Raw genomic sequence first — 20,450 nt, forward strand, 5'->3', positions numbered from 1 at the left:
GTCACATTTGACTTTGACTAAAGGTTGTCCAAATTCAAAAAATACACACACAATTTAGTTATTGTCCCTGGAAGCAGAACTTACCTTGGCAGTAGCGTGAGCTCAATTCGATGAAGGATATGATAATTAAGTCCAAACAGATAAAGTTTCCCAATGGCCTATATGTCTCGTTATGACCAACTTTTCTAAAATACTTCAAATTCACCATCCTGATCGAGACCAGAAACCCTTAAGGCTCCATTTTAGATTGTTATAAAACAGAGTGACTGCTGGACTAAACTGTCTGACAACAGAGCACCATGGATAAAATCAAACCTTTGTCACTTTACCTGATTTTATTTCTAAAGATAATTAGTCGAGTTCATTGAAGGCCAACATCTATCACTTATTACAAACAATTGTCTAGGTTGGCAATGTTATGCGTTCTACCTTTTAGATGATGTATATTTAATTAAATTAAATTAAATAAAACACACAAGTTGCAGGTAAGAAGTGTCTTTAATGTTAAAATCTCAGTACATATATGAATTTGCAATAGAGAATAAAACATGAATACAAAAAGGTATTAATTGTTTTTTCTTCTTCTTTCTAAAAGGCAACCTCTGATGTCCACAGCGGTCATGTTTGTCAGCTACTGAAAGTTTGAAGGTTAACAATAAATCAGTTTTGTGCGGAAACAAAAATAGCTAAATCATAATATATCAGATCACCTAATAACAAAAAGTCTTCATTTGGGAGGTAATTAATAAAGTCTATCTAAAGAAACTGACGCTAGATATCTCGCATTCAGATATTCACTGTTTTCAGGTTTGTATACAGGAAAACAAAATCCACTTGGTCACATAAAATTATTGCTTCATACTCTTCCTTCACACAATAAGCTCCAGAAATCTTGATATGTACCTTCAGTTTGTGCAACACATGGGTAAAGTTTTAAGAGTTGGTTGAAAAATGTTTAAATGTTTTTAGATCCAACTCAAAATACTATTCCATTGATTGTACCTCTTTTCTAAATCAAAGACAACAATTAACTCTGCAGTTATCACTTAGTCTGGTAATGTTCAAAATAAAATGTATGTAAAGGATAAACATCCAACATTGTGATTTATGTAACATTCATGTCTTGTGGCTTGTTAGTATATATATATATACATGTATATATCACATAAAAAGTATGATTTATAAGATGATGGTGTTGGAATTTTTTTTTTAAATGACATTATTTTTACTTCATGTTATAAAAAAATATAGTTACATTCAATTATAGCAACAAATGCAATACATGTTTATTCTATGAGTTGAACTTTACTTCAGAAAATACATCACCTTTATTTTATCGTGAAAATAAAATCCTCTTTTATGTTCCGGCTCCTTTCTTTCTGTATTGTTCCTGTCGAATCACTTAAAAAACCCTTCAAACCTGAGCTCATGTCACTATTTTTAGTCAAATTACAGTAAAAAAAAAACCTGGTCTCTTCAGCTGCTTGTTATAATCTATGTCATGAGCTCAAGTGTGAAAGTCATGTTCATTAAAGGTAATTTTGTATCTACAACCTCAGTGAAACCAACTGACTGGATGGTGTACTGTTGAGAGCACAGAAATGTTGAGCTGCCTTTTATCACAGGGTTACACTCGGCAGAGGCTTAAATAAGTGGCTAAATGGATGTAGACTTTGGAGTAGATCTAATGCAAATACTTCACTGCTCTATCCTGGATTTTAAAAACTGACACCCACACCAGTGAGGGCGCAAGCTCTTCCATCCAAACTATTGGACATGTCCCACACAAAAAGAAGAGGCAATGACAATATAAAAAGAACAACGAAAATATATCTGGATAAAACTAAATCCTGCAAATGTCTTGCACTTATCTAATTCAGATACAATACAAAGTTAAAGAAAAATAATTAAATGCATTAGTCAAAGCACAGAATGCAGTGGTTTGAATACTGAATCTTGAAATCTGTTTTTTCTTAGAATTCTAATACACATTCAAAACTAATGAAAACACCTATTGCAACTATTTATGGTTTAGAAAATTACTTCTTAATTCTGATATATAGTTTCAGAATAAAGAATAAGAAGAGGTCATTATAGATATAGAGGTTAAAATAAACATGAAAAAGTTACAATGTGGCTAGTATTATTATTTTTCAAGATATGCAGTAGTAATGTATTTGGGATAATTTCATCGAGCAGTCATTCAATTCTCAACAAGGCAACTGATCAATAGCAAAAGTGCAGAAACAATTGAATTTCTCGAAAGACAGTTAAAGTTAAGTTAAACTAAACTAAACTAAGTTTACTTAACTCAAACCTGTCCAATAATTTGACTCACAAGAATTGTTGTGGATATGTCAAATAATTTTTCATCCGAGGTAATTTACATATTTTAATAATTGCTAAAACGCAAAACACATTCTTTGAACCAAATCCTCAGTTGTCTTGACACTTTATTCGAATCAAACTTTTTTTTTTGCCAAACCTAGTATACTGTTCTGGCAAAAAGTCAGTTTTTAAGTCACTGAAAAAAATGTTGAACTGTGAATACTTTAGCTACAAATTTGTCAACACCAGCAGCAAATTATAAACGAAACTCAACAACAACAAGAACTCAAATGTAGATAAACAATAACAATAAACTTTTTGTTATCTACATGCACTGGATGTTGTGTCTTACTAGATACTGTGTCGTAATGTTGTGTCATACTAGATAGGGTTGAACTAATGCTGTGAGTTGAAGACCGTTTTACCTGTTGTGTTTATGGTCTGAAAGGATGTTTTTTTTTTTGGCATTTGTGTTGAAGGTTTTGAGGAAATGGTTGGAGGTTTTAAAAAATGTGTTTTGCAATTGTCAAAAAACTGTACCACTTAGCTGTACCCCTTACCAACAAATTAAACTCGTCAAATATTATATCTCTATGGAAGAGGGATGCAAATTAGGCTCTGACCAGTACCACATATAAAGTGTGCTAAAGTTGTGCTAATTCGCATCTCAATAGCTTCTTCTTTTATCTTGCTGCAGTCATGGCTTTCTTCTGTTGTGGGGTGTTTTTTGTTGCTTCTCCCAGGGCTCACCAGTACAGATGTACAGGTCCTGACCATGTTTATCCACTGTGTGACTGTGAATCAAAATATATATATATATGCTGAAATGCCATCATCTGTAATCCTTAGTTTTATTTTCCTTAGTTTTTATTTTACCTGAGGCCAAGTCCATCCTACCTGTAACCCCCTCCAACAGCTGTTCCATGTGTCATTGTGTCGTACCGATCTCCCCGGAGTGGGGGGGTTGGAGATGGGGGCACATCTTGCCGCACGGGCCCCCTCTGCTGTGAGCTAAACACAAACAAAAAGTGTCAAGAAATGGGAGACAAAGGCTTTTTTTGCTTGAATGCCTTGTTAAGAAATGGCGTGTGAAAGACAAAAGCTTCTCACCTTTGATAAGAATAGTAACCAGGCTTAACTCCACGCTGTTCCCCAGGTCTGGTATATGATTGCGTTGGTTGGTAACTGGGGAAAGAAACAGGCTGGGGATTGGGTGATGGATAAGACTGGCCCTTAGGGTATCCTTGAGGTCGCTGTGGAGCACTGGTGTACAGTCCTGACCATGGCTGCACAGGATAATCAACCGGCTCCATCGGGCCTCTTCTGGAAGGCACATTTTTTAGTAATATTAATAAATGGCATTTTTATAAAACAAAAATTTAGAAAATAGTCATCCCTTCGAGAATTTGAAGTTACTGCTGGCAAGATGGCATTGGTAATATTTGTGATGAAATTACCATAACTTTGGAGTATAAAGCACCATCTCCTTTCACGATCTCTGAAAGTATTTGTTGTCTTTTTGCATTGTGTTAGTTCTTTGTGGAGTCGTCTCCAGTGTCTTACCATTGATTAATTCAAGTTTAGAGGCAGCATCTCTATTACTTTAACCTTAATAGCGGCACCATGTATTTGATTGTGTTTTTCATCATGAGGGTGTGTGCATGATGCACAAACTGACAGTTAAAAAAAAAAAGCTTCAAATATCTTCTTATTTAATAATGGTTGACATCCAGTTTTCATGTGCACTACCACCTCTTGATCTAGGAACTATGATTGAAACAGTAAAGAACAAATCCAGAACACAGAAAACATAACACATAATTAACAAAGCCTATTTTATTCTAGTGACATGGATGACCCTTTTTAGACAGCAGTGATTCCAGAGTTCACAAACAATAAAAGCTAACTGTTCTTAGATTCACCAACGCACGCACACGCACCAATGGGCTTTAATTCAATCATAGGATTTACTGCTATAATTTCAAACGAAAAAATTTTTTTTTTAACTATCTGTGTTCAGAATGAGCTGCAGAGTGAAGCAATTTCCCAAAAGTGTCATGGTGATGCAGTGTAATGAAGAGCCAACTGTCCTGGGTCTTAAGTTGATATACTCACAATTATGTGGGCAGAACACACCGAGTTCAATCATAAACATTTTAATATGCCGGCTCACAGATATGGTGCTGGTGGTCTGTGCGAGTCAATTTGAGTGATCCGCTGTGGCAAGTGTCTTACTAGCTACATACCCATTATGTTTGGGATGTCAGCTTGTTTCCATGCTGGATATTTGTGAGCACACATACTTCTTTCAACTCATCTGTTAACTTCTGTCTGGTGGCTTTGACTGCTTCTGACAGTCCATGTGTTCATCACAGGGGTTTGTTTGCTTCTCTTCTGCTAGGAACAACCAGACAATCTCTCTGTTCATCTGTCTGCAGTTCTCTTATTCCTGACGTTTTATGACTTGACTGTTAACAGACTTCTACTTTCTGAATTGTGTTACCAATATCTTGCTAAGGCCCCAATTATGTAAGCAGCAGAGAGATGAAGACCTGTATGCAAGAGCAATAGAAGTCCAGATAATGGAATAATCAGTTGACACATTATGGCTCGATCCATATGAATAAGGAGTAAAAATGAAACACTAAATGTGACAGTATCTGTAATGACCTAACATACATGCTAAAGGTTTCAAAATATTAAATTAAATGTGATTTATATATTATAATTGTAAAAAGGCTTTATATTTCTCAAGGACTCAAAATGACTCAAAATGTCTAGATGGATGGATGGATGGACGGATGGATGGATGGATTACTCAACACTAATACTAATATTTTTCTGTTGATTGAAGTCTGTGAAGTGCACTATAAGGAAGCTTTTCAACATAATGTCATTCACAAATAATTACAGTCCGAAATGCAAAATGAGCATTGTTGCACTCTGAGATCCAGCCAGACAGAGAATTCCACAAACAAGTTAGTAGTCGCGAGACCTGCAACACCAATTCTTGCTAACAATTCTTTCATACAGTATCTCTGTAATTGAGCTCGATAACTCTATCACCAGTGAGAAGAACTTCCACAAATCCATCCATTTTCTACCTCTTATTCCCTTATGGAGGTCGCAGGAGCCTATCCCAGTTTCTTTGGGCAAAAGGCAGGGGAAACCCTGGACAGGACACCAGCCTGTCGCAGGGCACACAAAGACATACAACCATTTACGCACACTCTTATACCTACGAAAAAGTTCTCGATCAACCTCTGTATGTTTTTGGACTTTGAGAGGAAACCGGAGTATCTGAAGCAAACCCATGTAACACAAGAAAATCTTACAAACTACAAACAAAAAGTAGAGATTGCAAGTTGGGATTGCAACCAGAAAGCGTACCTCAAAAAAGTTTTAGGAGCACTGTAAATTGCCTTCATCTAACATGCAGGAATATCATTCTCAGCAATCTTTGACATGCCAGACGCATTGCTTTTTCATACAGTCAGCTCTCTTTACACAGCAGCCAATTAGCTGCCTCCAACACTGTCAAACTGCTTTCCAAATCAGACAGTACTACTTCAATGTGTGACTGTACTCGGAGGTATCCTTTTTGAGACCATTGAGCCATGTTTGCAGTTTGTTAAATGCTTTTCTATTTTCAGTAATGTGACACGCTGACAACACTGACATTGTTGGATGCATCAGGGACAACAGTGAGGACAATTACAGGAGTCTGATATGTGACTTTGTGGACTGGAGTGAGAGGAACCACTTGCAGCTGAACACCTTAAAGACCAAGGAGCTGGACTTAGACTTAAGGAGGTCCAGGTCAAAGCTGGACTGGTCCTGTAACACAGACCATCAGAGTAGACTGTACTCACTGAGGAGGCTACGATCATTTCACCTCTGCAGGCAACTCCTCTGCATGTTCCATCAGTCAGTGGTGACCAGTGTCCTGTTTTATGTTGTGGTGTGTTGAAGTGGGAATGTAAGTAAGTAAGTAGGTAAAGGTTATTTCTCTAAGCGCCTTTCTAGACCAGGTTCACAAAGCTGTTGCAATAGTCCAGACGAGAAGACACAAACGCATGGATTACAAGCTCCAAATCATGCTTTGACAACATTTTCCTAAGCTTAGAGATTTTTCTCAGTTGAAGGAAACTGGTTTCTGGTCAGTTTTCTGCAGTGTTGAACTAGAGATATGTCTTTGTCAATACAACACCCAGGTTTCTCAGGCTCAGTTTGACAGACTGACCTAAGTTACTCAAGTACTGACTCAACCCTGGAACCTTATCATCAGGAGCAATAACCAGAGTTTCAGTTTTGTCCACATTTAGCTGCAAAGTGTTTTCACTCAACCATTGTTTGATTTCTAGCAAACAATTGACTAAGCTACTCAGCCTCCGGGGCTCAGTTGGATCAAATTAGCAGTAGAGCTGAATATCATCAGCAAAAATGTGGTAAGAAACAGCAGGAAATCTCCGAATGATTTTACCCAGGGGAATCAAGTAGAGCAAAAATTATAAAGGACCCAAAACAGAACCTTGTACTCCACACAACAGATCCGCTGATTCAGACCTTATTTGATTGGCAAATACACTGAAACTGCAACCAGAAAGGTATGACGAGAAACACTGTAGCACAGACCCTGACAGTCCCACTTCATCCCTCAGTCCTCTCAGTAGTATCTGCAGATCATGATTGTGGGTACTTCTGTTTCCACCTTTAATCAATGTACTTTCTGACCTTGTTTCTCAAGCTTTGTCTTTCCTCCATTCCATTTTTTAAAACTGGATGTTGCTCCTTGGCATCTACAAGATGACTTTTAGTGTTGCAGTGCTTCACCTGTCTGCTTTTCTTTTTTTGGCAGAGTGTGACTATCCAGAGAAAAGGTTTGGCCATTACGTTAGAAGAATGGGTCTGGTAAATTAAGAAAACAAAAACAACTTTGGTTTTAATTGAAACAAACAATACCTCATTACAGTCCACATGATATCCAGGACTGGGACTTTATGATAACTACATTTCATTAAGTTTAGCCAAAGTAGATTTTTATTTGTACTTCTATTCCCCCTTTCATTCACCTTTTACGCACATTGAATTATTTACATTAGTTTAAGGAATTTTGGTGATATCAGGACTGGAAAAGGTATAATTTATCTGCAGTAGTTTCACAATTCATTGCCATTATCATTGCAGGGTTACACCAATTAGAAATGTGAAGCATTGTGCAACATTAAACACACAATAAAATATGTAAAATGAATAAAAAACTGTTTAATTAAAAAAAGACACAAGAAGGGATAAAAACAAGACTACCCATCCAGCAGTCTTCTGCCTCATCTGCCTATTTTGGTACGACAGTGGAAATCAAGTGACAATCTTTTGAAAGACAATTGTAAATCTTGTGGCAAATTTGGAATTCCCCCTTCAGGATCCAAGTCAGCGTAGCACAGCAGATGGGGATTATGCGGTAATGGGCCTGGCTCACACACACTTACCCGCCAAAAAAACACCATCAACTTTGAAGCAACACCAGCCCCTAATCACTCCTCCCATCCCATTGGGAGGAAATCAGTTCACAGCTGGAGAGAATTTAAGACCAAATTGCTTTGTGTGAGAACAATTCTAAGAGGAATTATCTGTAATTAATTAATCATTTAATCTTTCCTAAAATATCTAAGAAAGGACCTCAAGTTATTTTCAAAGGTGTTCATGGTTGTTGCAGATGTAATGATATTTGAGGATATAAAACTGTCAGTTAAGTAATTATTGTTTTGAACATTCTTGAAAAAGTAAATCTATCCATCTATCTAGAAGATGCAGAACACATTAAAAAAATGGCATCGTGAAACAGAGATTTTGCACCATTGTAGTAACACTATTATGAAACTGCACAAATTATTGTGTTCCATTTTAAATGTAGTCCCTTACCAAATTTATTGTGCCAATTGCAAAATGCGTGTTGAAATTGTACATGTAAGAGCATTCAGTAGCAATTTTTGAAGCCCTAAAAACAATATACAAAATAACTAACCAACTTTTTGTAAACAAAAAACAAAAAAAACAACCACAAAGAATGAATTTAAACAAGGTAGTAAAATGAGCCTACCATGTAAAATCATGATAAAGAATACATTTCTTGGTCTGAAAGTGATTTGAAGAAACTTGAGCCATTTCAGACATTACAAGGATTAGCTATTCCCCCGACATCTGCCCCTCTCACATGCACACATACTTCCACAGAAAAGCAAATTAATGAGAACCAAGTGTTGGATACAGCTGTTGTACGAGTAGGATACCCACTACTACCATTACTCTCAACACACATTGATGCTAACAGCTTGTCCAAGTGACATAAACATCCTTTGGATAGCAAAAGAGATGATCGCTACACCTCCAATGGAAGTATGGTAGGAAGCTACTTGGTACAGATGCAAAGAACAATTTTGGGGAATAAACTGTCATGCTGAGGAAAACTGAGTTCCAGTTCTTGGAAGTAAAGAATTTGATCTTTAACATTACCTAATGTCTACGCACATGAGATAAAGGTGCAATTAATTTTATTAATTAATTATACCTAGGTTGATTGAGAACTTTTTGGAAATTGTCCATAGGTATGAGAGTGTGTGTGAACAGTTGTCTGTCTTTGTGTGCCCTGCGACAGAATGGCGTCCTGTCCAGGGTGTCCCCTGCCTCTCGCCCCATTATACTGGGATACGCTCCAGTCTCCCCGCGACCCCGGTAAGGGATAAAGCGGTAGACAATGAATGAATGAATTATAAATCTTGTAATAGTTAATTATTTAACCAGTTTTTATGAAAATATATGTATCAATTAATGTAAGGAATTTTCATCTCCCAAGAAGCTCTCTGAGCTGAGGTGACAGAAAGTTGCCATACTAGGACAGACGATAATTCACAATGGGATTCAGCATTTGGCACCTGCAAAAATAAAATAATCACTTTTTAAATGACAGGACAGTGCACTTAGCTGCTCTTCTACGTAAATACTGCACACCAGAGCGATTAGTGGCATTACAACAATTGTCAATATCCTTGTATATTTTGTTCTATTTACATTTTTTTTCTACCTCGTTAGCAGGAGGCGGGTTCGCACCGCTGAGATGATAAGTGGCCGTCTATCTCCCTTTTCAAGTAGATCCAAAGCAAGAGGAGATCATCCCTGCTACTCAAAAGGGTTCGTCCTAACGGACGTGAAAGCGGCTGTTAAAAAAACAGCAAAGAAGAGTCAGATAACAAGGTGAGGGATAGTACTTGGCTACTGAGAAGCTGGTTGACATCTAATGCCATCTTGAAGTTGAATCTCTAAACCAAGGTAGGTATTTGTGATTTGGACAGTAAAACAGTTTGGCAGTTGACATAAGCTGGTGTCTGGTAGGAGTAACAGCCCAGGTAGAGTATGAGGATGATGAAATGGAGATGGATGAATGGATAAGAATGGGAGAGCAGAGAGAAAGGTAAATAAGCAGGGGAGGAAACTCGGGTGGTGCCTGTTAGACAAAAAAGACATTTAAATAAGCAAGTTCCGACAAGAAGGCGAACAGGTACATTTAAGCCCACTCGTGCTTTTTAGGTAATTGGGTAAATGATCAGACATTGAGTTAGCCAAGACACTGAGGGAACAAGGACTATCCATAATATGTAAAAACAAAGAACAGAAAAATAAATCATGACTCATAGAAAACATTTAGCAAAAATACTTTCATTGAAAGACGAGTACTGGTTGTGAACAAAGTCACGTGGGTCATAACTGGTATCCAACTGAGTGAAGGCTGTGAGGTAAAGAGAACTGAAGAGACTGACAAAAAATATAAATTGGGAGAATTGGCAGTCTATCCTAATTGAATTTTAGGGATCAATTCAATCCCAAGTAGAATTAAATTTGGATGTGAGTTTTCCAGCGCCAACAGTATCGACATTGAGCATTGGCCTGCAATAGGGCGGTGAATGTGAAGACCAGGTCAAATAAAGCTGTGAAAATATAAATAATTGTACAGGGAGCAGAAGCATTTTTGACACTGAAAGGTGTTTCATGGGAAGTACTTAACAAAAGGATTAAATTACTGAAAATATACAACAAAGTGTTTGGACAATTACCACAGATTTGAAAAGATGACAGTCTTTAACACCATCCAGCCCACTCTGCTGCAGGACATACTGACAAAGATTCATGTAGACCCTGTTCTGCTCTCCTGGATCTCTGACTATCTCACTGATCGACCACAGTATGTCAGGCTGAAGGACATTACGTCTGACTCTGTGATCTGCAGTGCAGGAGCACCTCTTCACCATATACACTTCAGACTTCTGCTACAACTCCGAGCTGAGTCTCGTCCAGAAGTATCCTGACGACACTGCCATTGCTGGATGCATCAGGCACAACAGCGAGGACGAATACAGGAGTGTGATACGTGACTTTGTGGACCGGATTAAGAGCAACCACTTGCAACTGAAAACCTCAAAGACCAAGGATCCATGCCCTTTTCTTTCTTACCGTTTTCTTCCTCGGAAAGGAATTACGACATTGGAAACCGAGAGCAGCTGGCAGTCAAACTGGCCCTCGAAGAATGGAGACATTGCTTGGAGGGAGCCAAAGTACCATTCCTAGTATGGGCTTATCATAAGAACCTGTTGTACATCAATACTGCTAAGGGGCTCAACTCGCTCCAAGCCAGGTGGTCACTATTTTATGGACGGTTCACTTTGGGGTTACTCACAGAATGAGCACCAAGAACCTCAAGCCTTATGCCCTCTCCTGCCTACCGGAAAAGAAGGATAAAGTTGAGGAGAGATCAGAGACTACAAATTGTTTGTACCAGAAGCTATGAGGTCTATGGTGTTGGCTCACGGCTGACTTGTCACCCTGGAGTATCTCGCACCTCTTGTGTCCTTAAACGCAGATTCTGGAGCGCCACTGTAGATAAGGATATGCAAGATTACTTGTCTGCCTGCCTGGTTTGTGCTCAAAACAAGACCTTCATTCACCTTAGCTGTGGCCTGCTTCGCCCTCTTCCTGTGCCACACCGGTTTTTAGGCTGCATGGTTTACCAACCGTGTGTCGGATAGAGGGCCCCAGTATACGTCAGCTGTCTGGAGGGCATTCTGTCAGGCTATTGGGGCCACTGTTAGCTTCTAGGTTCCATCCACAGACTAACGGACAGAATGAGAGAGCCAATCAGGAACTATCTCAACTTCCCTAGGTGGAGTATGCCCACAACACTCTGCCTTCCTCAGCCCTTGGTTTGACACTTTCGAATGTCTTTCCGGTTATCAAGCACCATTGTTCCCCTGTCAGGAGGGTGAGATTGCAGTTCTTTCTGTCGAGGCTAAGATCTGCCGCTGTTGGAGGACCTGGAGACTGGCACGATGTAACCTGTTAAGAGCCACTGAATGCTGAATAAACAGCTGGCCAACCAACACAGACCGGCACCCCGAATACGCTCTGGGGGACAAGGTCTGGCTCTCCACTAAGGGCCTTCCATTAAAGACAGAGTCCAGGAAACTATCTCCCAGATTAATCTGCCCCATTTGAGGTATCTAAAATCATCAACCTGGTGGTGGAATGGCTCAATTTAACCCAAATCATCAAATCGTTATGGATAACCGACCTGCTCCTCGACCACCAGCACTCCGGCCTCAGTCCACAACCACCTGTGCACCGGCCCTGTCTCCCTCAACCAGCACTGCTGCACAATCGGCTTCCTCCGGACCTCACCCCCCTCAAGCAAGACATTGACCATTAATTAAAGAGTTTATTTTGAGCACAAGTCCGCATTTGTGTTCTCTGCTTTTCAGCCCACGTCACAGTAGGGCCCATCATTGTGATCTATACTCTCGAGTTGGATGGTCTTCTTTGTCCTCCAGGAGGCAGGATCATTGGTATACTACTATTATTTACAAAGCCATGCTTGGTCTTCTGCCCTCCAACATTTGCAATTGAATCTCAAAGAAGATTCAATTACTTCCGTATAATTATTGTACAGTAAATATGTCTCTTTCAAATGAGGACATTCCATCCTTACTGGAAATTTCGTCTACCAATGCGATTAATTTTAATTGAAGTAATGAGAAGAAAACATGATAAAGGTAGCTTGGCTAATCTAATTGGGTCAAGCCTGGAAAAACAGGTTGCTGCTGTTCTGCTTCAATAAATCACCTTTAAATCTTCTGCTATATGTGTAACAATGATCTTAAAGCAGCTACCAAAGCATTGAGAAAATATTGGGTTCTGTAATTAAGTATTATTATTATTGTTTCACTTTTGATTAAACAAATAGTTCTTTTTTCTGTTAAGAAACATATTACAATACGATTTTCTAAATACTCCCAACGATTTCACAACTTCAGTTTGATTAATTAATTGACACAAAATATTTTGCGTTAACTGGACATTTTACAAGATCAAATTCGAAGAAGCGCTTTACAATATCACTCATTAACTATACAGTACAAGAATACAACTATAGTGTACATATTATAGGGGAAAACTCTTTTAATGAATCAAATTCGAGAATTTTCATATGATCAAAGGAGAAATTGGGAAACTCTGCTGCCTCACAACCAGTATTTGTTTATTTATATGGAATCTGAAGTGTGCTGTGGTATTCTTCTGTTCTCTATCCCTTCTATTCCATCTCTATAGTAAAGGTTCAGTTGCAGAAATCCCCATTATCATATTCAACTGAAAGGTCTCCTTCTTTTTTGTATGTATTAAATTGCCAGATATTTTAAATGCACAAATGGTAGGAGTTATAATATAGTATATTAATAAAACATATGTTTTAGATTTAAATTGCCAGAATGATCACAGGTTTTAGATAAGGGTGAGTGTTTTTCACAAACCACAGCCAGACCTCAAAACTAACTATCATCACGGTTCTCACTCCATCTGTCACAATCATCACTCACACAGAACTATCTACTTCTCTCAATACACACATAACAGAGTGTGATGTGAAACAGCAAGTCTCCCTCATTTTAACAGGGACTGGAACCAGATTATAGCTCAAACAGTCTAAACTTCTGTATTTCTACTTGGTGATTATAATTACTATACAACACACAGTAACACTTGTAAAGTGATTCTTGGTCTGTTGGAGAGTAGATTCAGCTACATAGAGTTTAATCTGTGAAAGCTTTCTATACTTTAACCTAAGGAGCAAAGATAGAGACCATTATGGAGGACTGTGTTTATTTAGTTCACGTTGGTACTTTAATACAGGGTACATTTGTTTGATTTAATCTACAAAACCATGGATAAGTTATACTCTTTTGACTAATCAAACCAAAGTTTCAGGTATCCTGTTGAAAAGCTGGTTATATAACACTTTTATATCATCATATGAGAACCCACCTGCTTTGTAAAGATAGCTTGAAACTCCACCCAAGCAAATCTTCAGCTGGTGCCATAAATAAGAAAGTTCAAGAATCCATCATTGACAATTATACCATTTTTTTGCACTTTGAACCCTGTGGCTTATACCATGAAGCATCTGATCTAGGAGGCCCTCCAGCAGGCATCAAACGAGAAAGAAAGGCAGGTGGAAGAAAGAATGTCCAGGGGAAGACAATGGTTTCCAGAGCAATGGTTGGCGGTAATTCAACAAAAGCTAAACGTCAAGCACTGGGAAACAAGAAGAAGAATCAAATGATAGTGTGATATTGTAATGAAAAGTCTATTCTCATGTGAGGGATACTGCATGTAAACCTGACATCGATAAATCAATGATGAGAAGTTGGAGATGGTAGCATGAAGAAATTACAGCTAAAATATAACAAAATAATTCACAGGTAATAAAAGCAGACCCAATCTTGGTTATGACTGTTCTGGTAGACTGTTTATTTTTTAATCTAGACGTTTCATTACCATGTTACGCGTTACCCAACTTCCCTCTAAACTGTCTGTAAGCCGATTGTGCACTGCTGATACAGTCTCTGCACACATACATTTCCGGCAGTGTAGAAAAAGAGAAATTAACCTACGATTTTGTTTGTTTTTATTTTAATTTAATTGATTTGGTCATCGACACACCAATATCTTTGTATGACTGTCAAGCAGTGTGTATGCGAGGCAGTGGCCCGTGCATTTTATAAACTTGAGGTTCAAGCATCTGGTTGCTGACTGGCTGCTCCGCCAATAATGCGATTCGCATACATACTAATGCAGCTAATCAACGCGGTTGACAAGCAACTTATGGACACACAGGAATGAAAGAGAGTGTTAAACTAGTGTAGTTTATTTTTATTTTCATTTATGGATATTGATTATTAAACAGTGCCAGTGTCACTAATGTATATAAAAAATAGAGAATTGTATATATATATATATAAATATATATATATGTTTATATACTGTAACTTCATAGTTGTCTTGGTTTTATGTAAATTTATGTTTTTCTTAGTTAAAAGTAAATATGTTTGTTCATAGTTGTATTGGTTTTATGTAAATGTATGTTTTGCTAAGTTAAAAGTAAATAATTTTTACTCCAAATAGTATTAACATAGGTTAATAAGTTTGTCATTTTTCTTGTAATTTTGCTAAAGCACTTAATTAAAAGAATGGATAATTAAATGTAAATTCTGTTATTGGGATTATCTTAATAAACTGTGTCACTTGGAATGAAATTAATGAAACTTATTGGTTTTCAATGCTACTTCGGTTTTCTTCAAGCCACCTTAAAGTTGTAACGACAAAGACGACATTGTGGGTTTTGTTGAAGTGGAGGGTTAGGTTTTAACCTTTGTAGATTCAATCTTTTTATTATAAACTCAAAATGTGTATTGTATATAAGTAAATGAGTTACCTTGGTAATGATGTATACTGCCGCTCCACCTCTTCAAATCGTGGAGCCATTCGTGGATCAACACCTCTTATTGGAATCTAAAATTGAAACAGCAGAAACTTAAAATCACCACCAGACTTGAATTAAGATGGCACCAATTAGATTATGTCTCTTTTGCATAACCCCCTATAGAACTTGTTTGTGACTGATGGAGTTTTTAGGTTTGACAAGGGCTGGTTATTAGGGATTTAGTCTCAATTTAGTCTCAATTTTAAGCAGGCTGCTGAAAGTACAAACTCTACATCTTGCTTATACCTACTTATTTTCTCACATTTCACTTCAAAATGTGGTCTTGTCTGAAGATTATCAAACTCTATAAAGAAGGGTTACTAACTCTGTTGCAATTAATCCTTTAAATGCTTACTACAACCAAACATGAACCACCTGCACTATTCTCACAGTAAAACATGCACCTTTTAACTTTTAGATGTAATTCTGGAGGTAATGACAACAAAGGTGATGCAAGCAAACTAGCCACAACCTCCCTCTCCAAATGGTAAACTTCCTGATTTTACCTAATGCGGGTATGCTGAATGCCTGACCATTTTACATATTTAGGTGGTTTAGTGGTTAATAGATTAGTCCATTAAAAAAAAAAGCAGCAGGTTGGAATATGGGAGAAGTTGGTAGAAGGGTAAACATCCTTAAACTTCCCCTTTCCTTGACTCTTGGTAATATTGTTGACATTATTAGTGTTTCAACTATTCCAGGCCATCTCTCTGCCTGCCTTCCATGGTTTAACATATGAAGACATCTCAAACACATTTGCTGGTCAGAATGTCCTTTGAACACTTGTCTTTATAGCTTCAATATCTCAGGTAGACAGACAATGGGATATAAGAAGGAAATAGAGGAGATAGGAGAGAATAGAAAGGCATTAGAGAGAAAATAAAGGAAGCATAACGGAGGAGTTGAATGCAGAGTAGAGGGGTATTCAAGGGACAGAGTGAGAAGGTAAATGATGGTGGTGGAGGATTATTATGAAATAAGAGAAGTTTGAACAGGCAGTGCTTTGTAAGGTCCTGGTCCCTGTTGCTTAATTCTAAGTGTTGGATAGGGAGGATATTAGCATTATGATTGTTATTATAATTATAATTTTTTTAATTTATAATTGTTTTGTATGGCCCAAGCAGACGTAAAATACATTTTCATTGTAATAAAAAAACTTAGATGTATTAATTCAAGGAAAATAAATATCGATAAGGTTTTTTGTGAGCACATTCACAAATTCACTTTTAACCTATAAATGTAATAAGAATAAGGAGGCGCAAAAAATTCTAATGAAGCTCACAGAAGATCAGACAATCTTCACACTGAATCGCTACTCAGCGATTTAAGTTACTGATTTGCAGTTTTATTCTTGTTAAACTTCATCCCTTGTGCTAGGTCAGGATAACAGTGTGTGTTATCCATTTCAGTATTGTTTAAGATTAACAATATCTCACAACATTAAATTACTTAATGAACTTATATATAAAAATCTCATCAGACAAAACCATGAATTTACATATTTTCTTCACTCAAGTACAGGGCTTTTGCTAGCTATTTTAGGTAATATTTAAAAAGAGGATGCATTGATTAATTAATTGCAAACCACAGAGCCACTAAATTAAAGTCCAACAGTCTGTTTTTTTTTTATTCATCCCTCTCCAATTATGTTTTATAGACCAAATGGAATAATGGATTTTGTCTTTTATTATTTTGCTGCAATGATGTAAGAACTGGTCATGAGTCACTCCATCTGTCGTTCTCTAACTTAAAATGTCCTTTTCTCCTTCTGGAAATCAATAAAAGATTTTAAATCCTATGTTGTCCTTTGTCCTTTGCACTCACATTTCCCCATCCCCCAATTCACCCCAACCCCACTCGCCTTAGTAAAAATCAATAAAAAGCAAAGAAGGCTGCACCTTAAATATTTCTGCTAAGCCAGCACTTTTGGCTGACTCAATTAAAAGGCTGTAGCCACAGAGAAAGCTTCCAGATGAGATTTTCTGGGTGATGAAAATGTGATGTGGTCGACCAAAGCTCACCTGATGCAACATGTGTACGACAAACATGAAAGGATAGAATAGTCTGTATTTTCCAACATGCCACTTACTACTTTGACCATTTTCTTTGACATTGTTTCTATTGTATTTCATCTTAATGCAGTCAACATGGATCCTTTTTACCAAAACCTTCTTTTCATGCAAATATTAAAAAGCGTTCTCATACAACCAATGACGTGCGGTGAGGCACTGACTCCTTTAGTGTCAGTTTTACAAGCATATAAACCCAAAAGGGTAACTTATTCAATTGGGTACTGGTTATTTAATATCTCAGCATTCTTCACACATGACATCACACAATTTTTGAACATTTTAAAAGACAATTTAAATTATTTTATTGGACGGATGTCCACACCCCCATGCCAGTTATAGCATAAAACTGTCATCTTTGACAATATCATGTGACTAAGATGGTGTAAAAAAAAAAAAAGGTGATTTAATTAATAATTTCTCAAAAACTCTATAATGAATGTTTGTGATATTTTGTGGGATATTAGTCAACATCTTCTAGATCAATGACATCATCCATCGTGGATTGATTTAAAGGTTCATAAACCTGTCATCTTTGACATTGACATAAGACTCATAGCTAAAATATTGTTTTAATTATCAATTTATTTAAAATTCGATATTCAAAATCTTTAACCTGCGATATTTAATGATCTGAGACCTTTCAAATGGCTGAAAATCTAAATCTAAAAAATCAATAAATATAGAAAAAATTAATTAACTAATAAATAATATAAAAAGTATAAAAACATACAGAAGTATGCTGACGACACTGCCATTGTTGGATGCATCAGGGACAACAGCCAAGACAAGTATAGGAGTCTAATACGTGACTTTGTGGACTGGAGTGAGAGGAACCACTTGAAGCTGAACACCTCAAAGACCAGGCAGCTGGTCTTGGACTTCGGGAGGTCCAGGAAAAAGCCACGTCCAGTGTCCATCAGAGGCGACGAGGTGGAGATAGTTGACAACTTTAAGTACCTCGGTGTGTGGCTGGACAGTAAACTGGACTGGTCCTGCAATACAGACCATGTGTATAATACACTTCTGAGTAGACTGTACTTTCTGAGGAGGCTCCGATCATTTAACATCTGCAGGAAACTCCTCTGCATGTTCTACCAGTCTGTGGTGGCCAGTGACCTGTTCTATGCTGTGTTGGGGTGGAAATGTGTCCAAGAGGAGTGTCAACAGGTTGGACAGATTGATCAGAAGGGCTGGCTCAGTGGTTGGCATGAAGCTGGACTCACTGGTGACAGTTGCTGAGGGGAGATCACTGGACAAACTACTGTCCATCATGGATGATGACAGTCATCCTCTGAACACTGTCATCAGTGAGCAGAGAAGCAGAATGAGTGCACGAATGCTCCTTCCCAGGTGCAAAACAAATAGACTCAAGGACTCATTCTTTCCTCTGCTATTAAATTGTACAATTCTGAGTTCGGGGGCAGGAGTGGAGTAAAATTATCATGATGTTCTGTTCTATGTTAATCTTTGTATCCTTTGTCTTTGTTATTTTTCTTATTTTATTTTGATTATTTTTTTATGAAAAATTGCTGTATTTGCTGTGGATAATTGGAAAAAAACAATTTCCCGAAGGAGACCTCCTGAGGGATCAATAAAGTTCCGCCTACCCTAAAAAGTGGATTTAAACAGTATAGAGTATGATCGTGACAATAAAGGATAACAAGTAAGACACAGCTGATTAAATTCTTTTAATTTAAAAGCCCAACATTTATTTCCTCCTACTGAGGGGAAGTAACCGTAAAGTTTAGCAAGAACTTAAATTATGCTCAAGAATGAAGAATCCTGAGCGATAGTTAGCTTGACAGCATTTTGATGTCAGCGCTGTATTTGTATTCAAATGTTAAGTTACGATGACTGGATCACATGTTGTTGTCAGTGTTAGAGTAGTACTGATGCTGTAATGAAAGATGTTCCTTCCATGATAGACCCGCCTTTTGTTGCTCCTGATTGATGTTAATATTGTGTGGTGCCTTCTGTGACTGGCTAGATTTACGCAAAAAGGACTTCAATTTATTATCATGAAAATATAGATATTGAGTATTAAATGGGTCAATATAAGCGTGAGAAAAACAAAGAATATTTTGTTTAAGGCTAAAATGTAGTTTTAGATGGATGTCCTTGCATACAACAGCCATTAATGTGTAAATGAAACAGATATTAAATATTGCATAAGTATGTGCTAGGCTTCCACAAAGAAAACATGGGTTGCCAGAACTTGACTTACAAACATATTTTCCTCATTAGTTAAGGTTCCCTTTTTCAGCTATATTGCTATTCAAATGTATCCCCTTTGTCTTTGTAGGACTAGAATATGTCTTTACAAAAAAAAATGTTCAATGTTTGTGCATATTTTTACTCAGTGGGTTTCTGTTGACATAATATGTTTTACCAATGCCAGATATTGCAACATCAAGATAGAATAATATTTCTGGACTTTAAGTTGCTATTTTAACAAATTTTGAACATTGTGTTAATAATAACATGAGTGTTTTAAATCAAACCAGTCCTTAAAAAGACCGTGAACTAATAATTATGCAAAATGTTATTATATTTATATATTTTTTGTTTAGGACTGAACATTATCATGTATGGATCCAATATAATGATGTCTGTGTTCATTGTTCGATACAATCTTGTTGATCTTATGGTTCGTATGGGTAAAAGAATTGGTATAAAGGTAAGTTTTTAGTGTATTTGTCTTAGACCAGCTAAAGACATCCACATTTTTCATTGTAAATGAGGAAGAGGTGGTGGAAAATAGCAGGTGGAAAATGGCACAGAGTTTAAGAGAGATGGGAAAATATGGAATCGTAAGACGGTTAAGCACCAGGAAGTATTGTAAAGGATTATTCACATCACACACAAGCACATACACACATTCACACAACGCCTTTTCTGGCATTAGCAAAGTACCAAATGTATTCATTCAGAAATGTAAACACTTGCACTATAATTTTAGATAAATTGTGAAAAACTTTTTAAAACTAAAAAGTGTGGAACAGATTTAAACCTTAGTACGTAGCTGTTAAGCTCGACGGTGCAAGGTGGCCCGCTGATTAGTGGGCAGACTGAAAAAAATTTTGATCTGATACCATATAGAGTGGGAATGGCAGACAAGAGGGAACCCGGAACAGTTAAGTTAAGAAGGATAAAATTGTTTCCTTTAAGCTTCTTCCCTGCTACTATAT

At 37.2% G+C, this 20,450-nt stretch overlaps 1 protein-coding gene across 5 annotated transcripts in view; it reads right to left on the reverse strand.

Annotated features, from left to right (window-relative positions):
• Nucleotides 1–497: 497 nt before the first annotated feature.
• Nucleotides 498–20,450, reverse strand: part of LOC148068839 (partitioning defective 3 homolog B-like) — a 130,257-nt gene continuing 110,304 nt past the window's right edge. For 2 of the 5 annotated variants that reach the window (XM_087804725.1, XM_087804724.1), the window contains exons 24-27: nucleotides 15,143–15,219; nucleotides 3,439–3,651; nucleotides 3,226–3,339; nucleotides 498–3,122 (exon numbers count right to left, since the gene is read on the reverse strand). In XM_087804725.1, coding sequence (XP_087660851.1) covers nucleotides 3,026–3,122; nucleotides 3,226–3,339; nucleotides 3,439–3,651; nucleotides 15,143–15,219 — 501 coding nt within the window. In that variant the 3' untranslated portion in view covers nucleotides 498–3,025. Of the gene's footprint in view, nucleotides 3,123–3,204; nucleotides 3,340–3,438; nucleotides 3,652–15,142; nucleotides 15,220–20,450 lie in introns of those variants that run through there. The other 3 variants (XM_087804727.1, XM_087804726.1, XM_087804728.1) reach the window with 3 other exon arrangements.

The sequence above is a fragment of the Callionymus lyra genome, chromosome 12 (genome assembly GCF_982586985.1).
Source record: "Callionymus lyra chromosome 12, fCalLyr1.hap1.1, whole genome shotgun sequence".
Taxonomy (NCBI): Eukaryota; Metazoa; Chordata; class Actinopteri; order Syngnathiformes; family Callionymidae; genus Callionymus; species Callionymus lyra.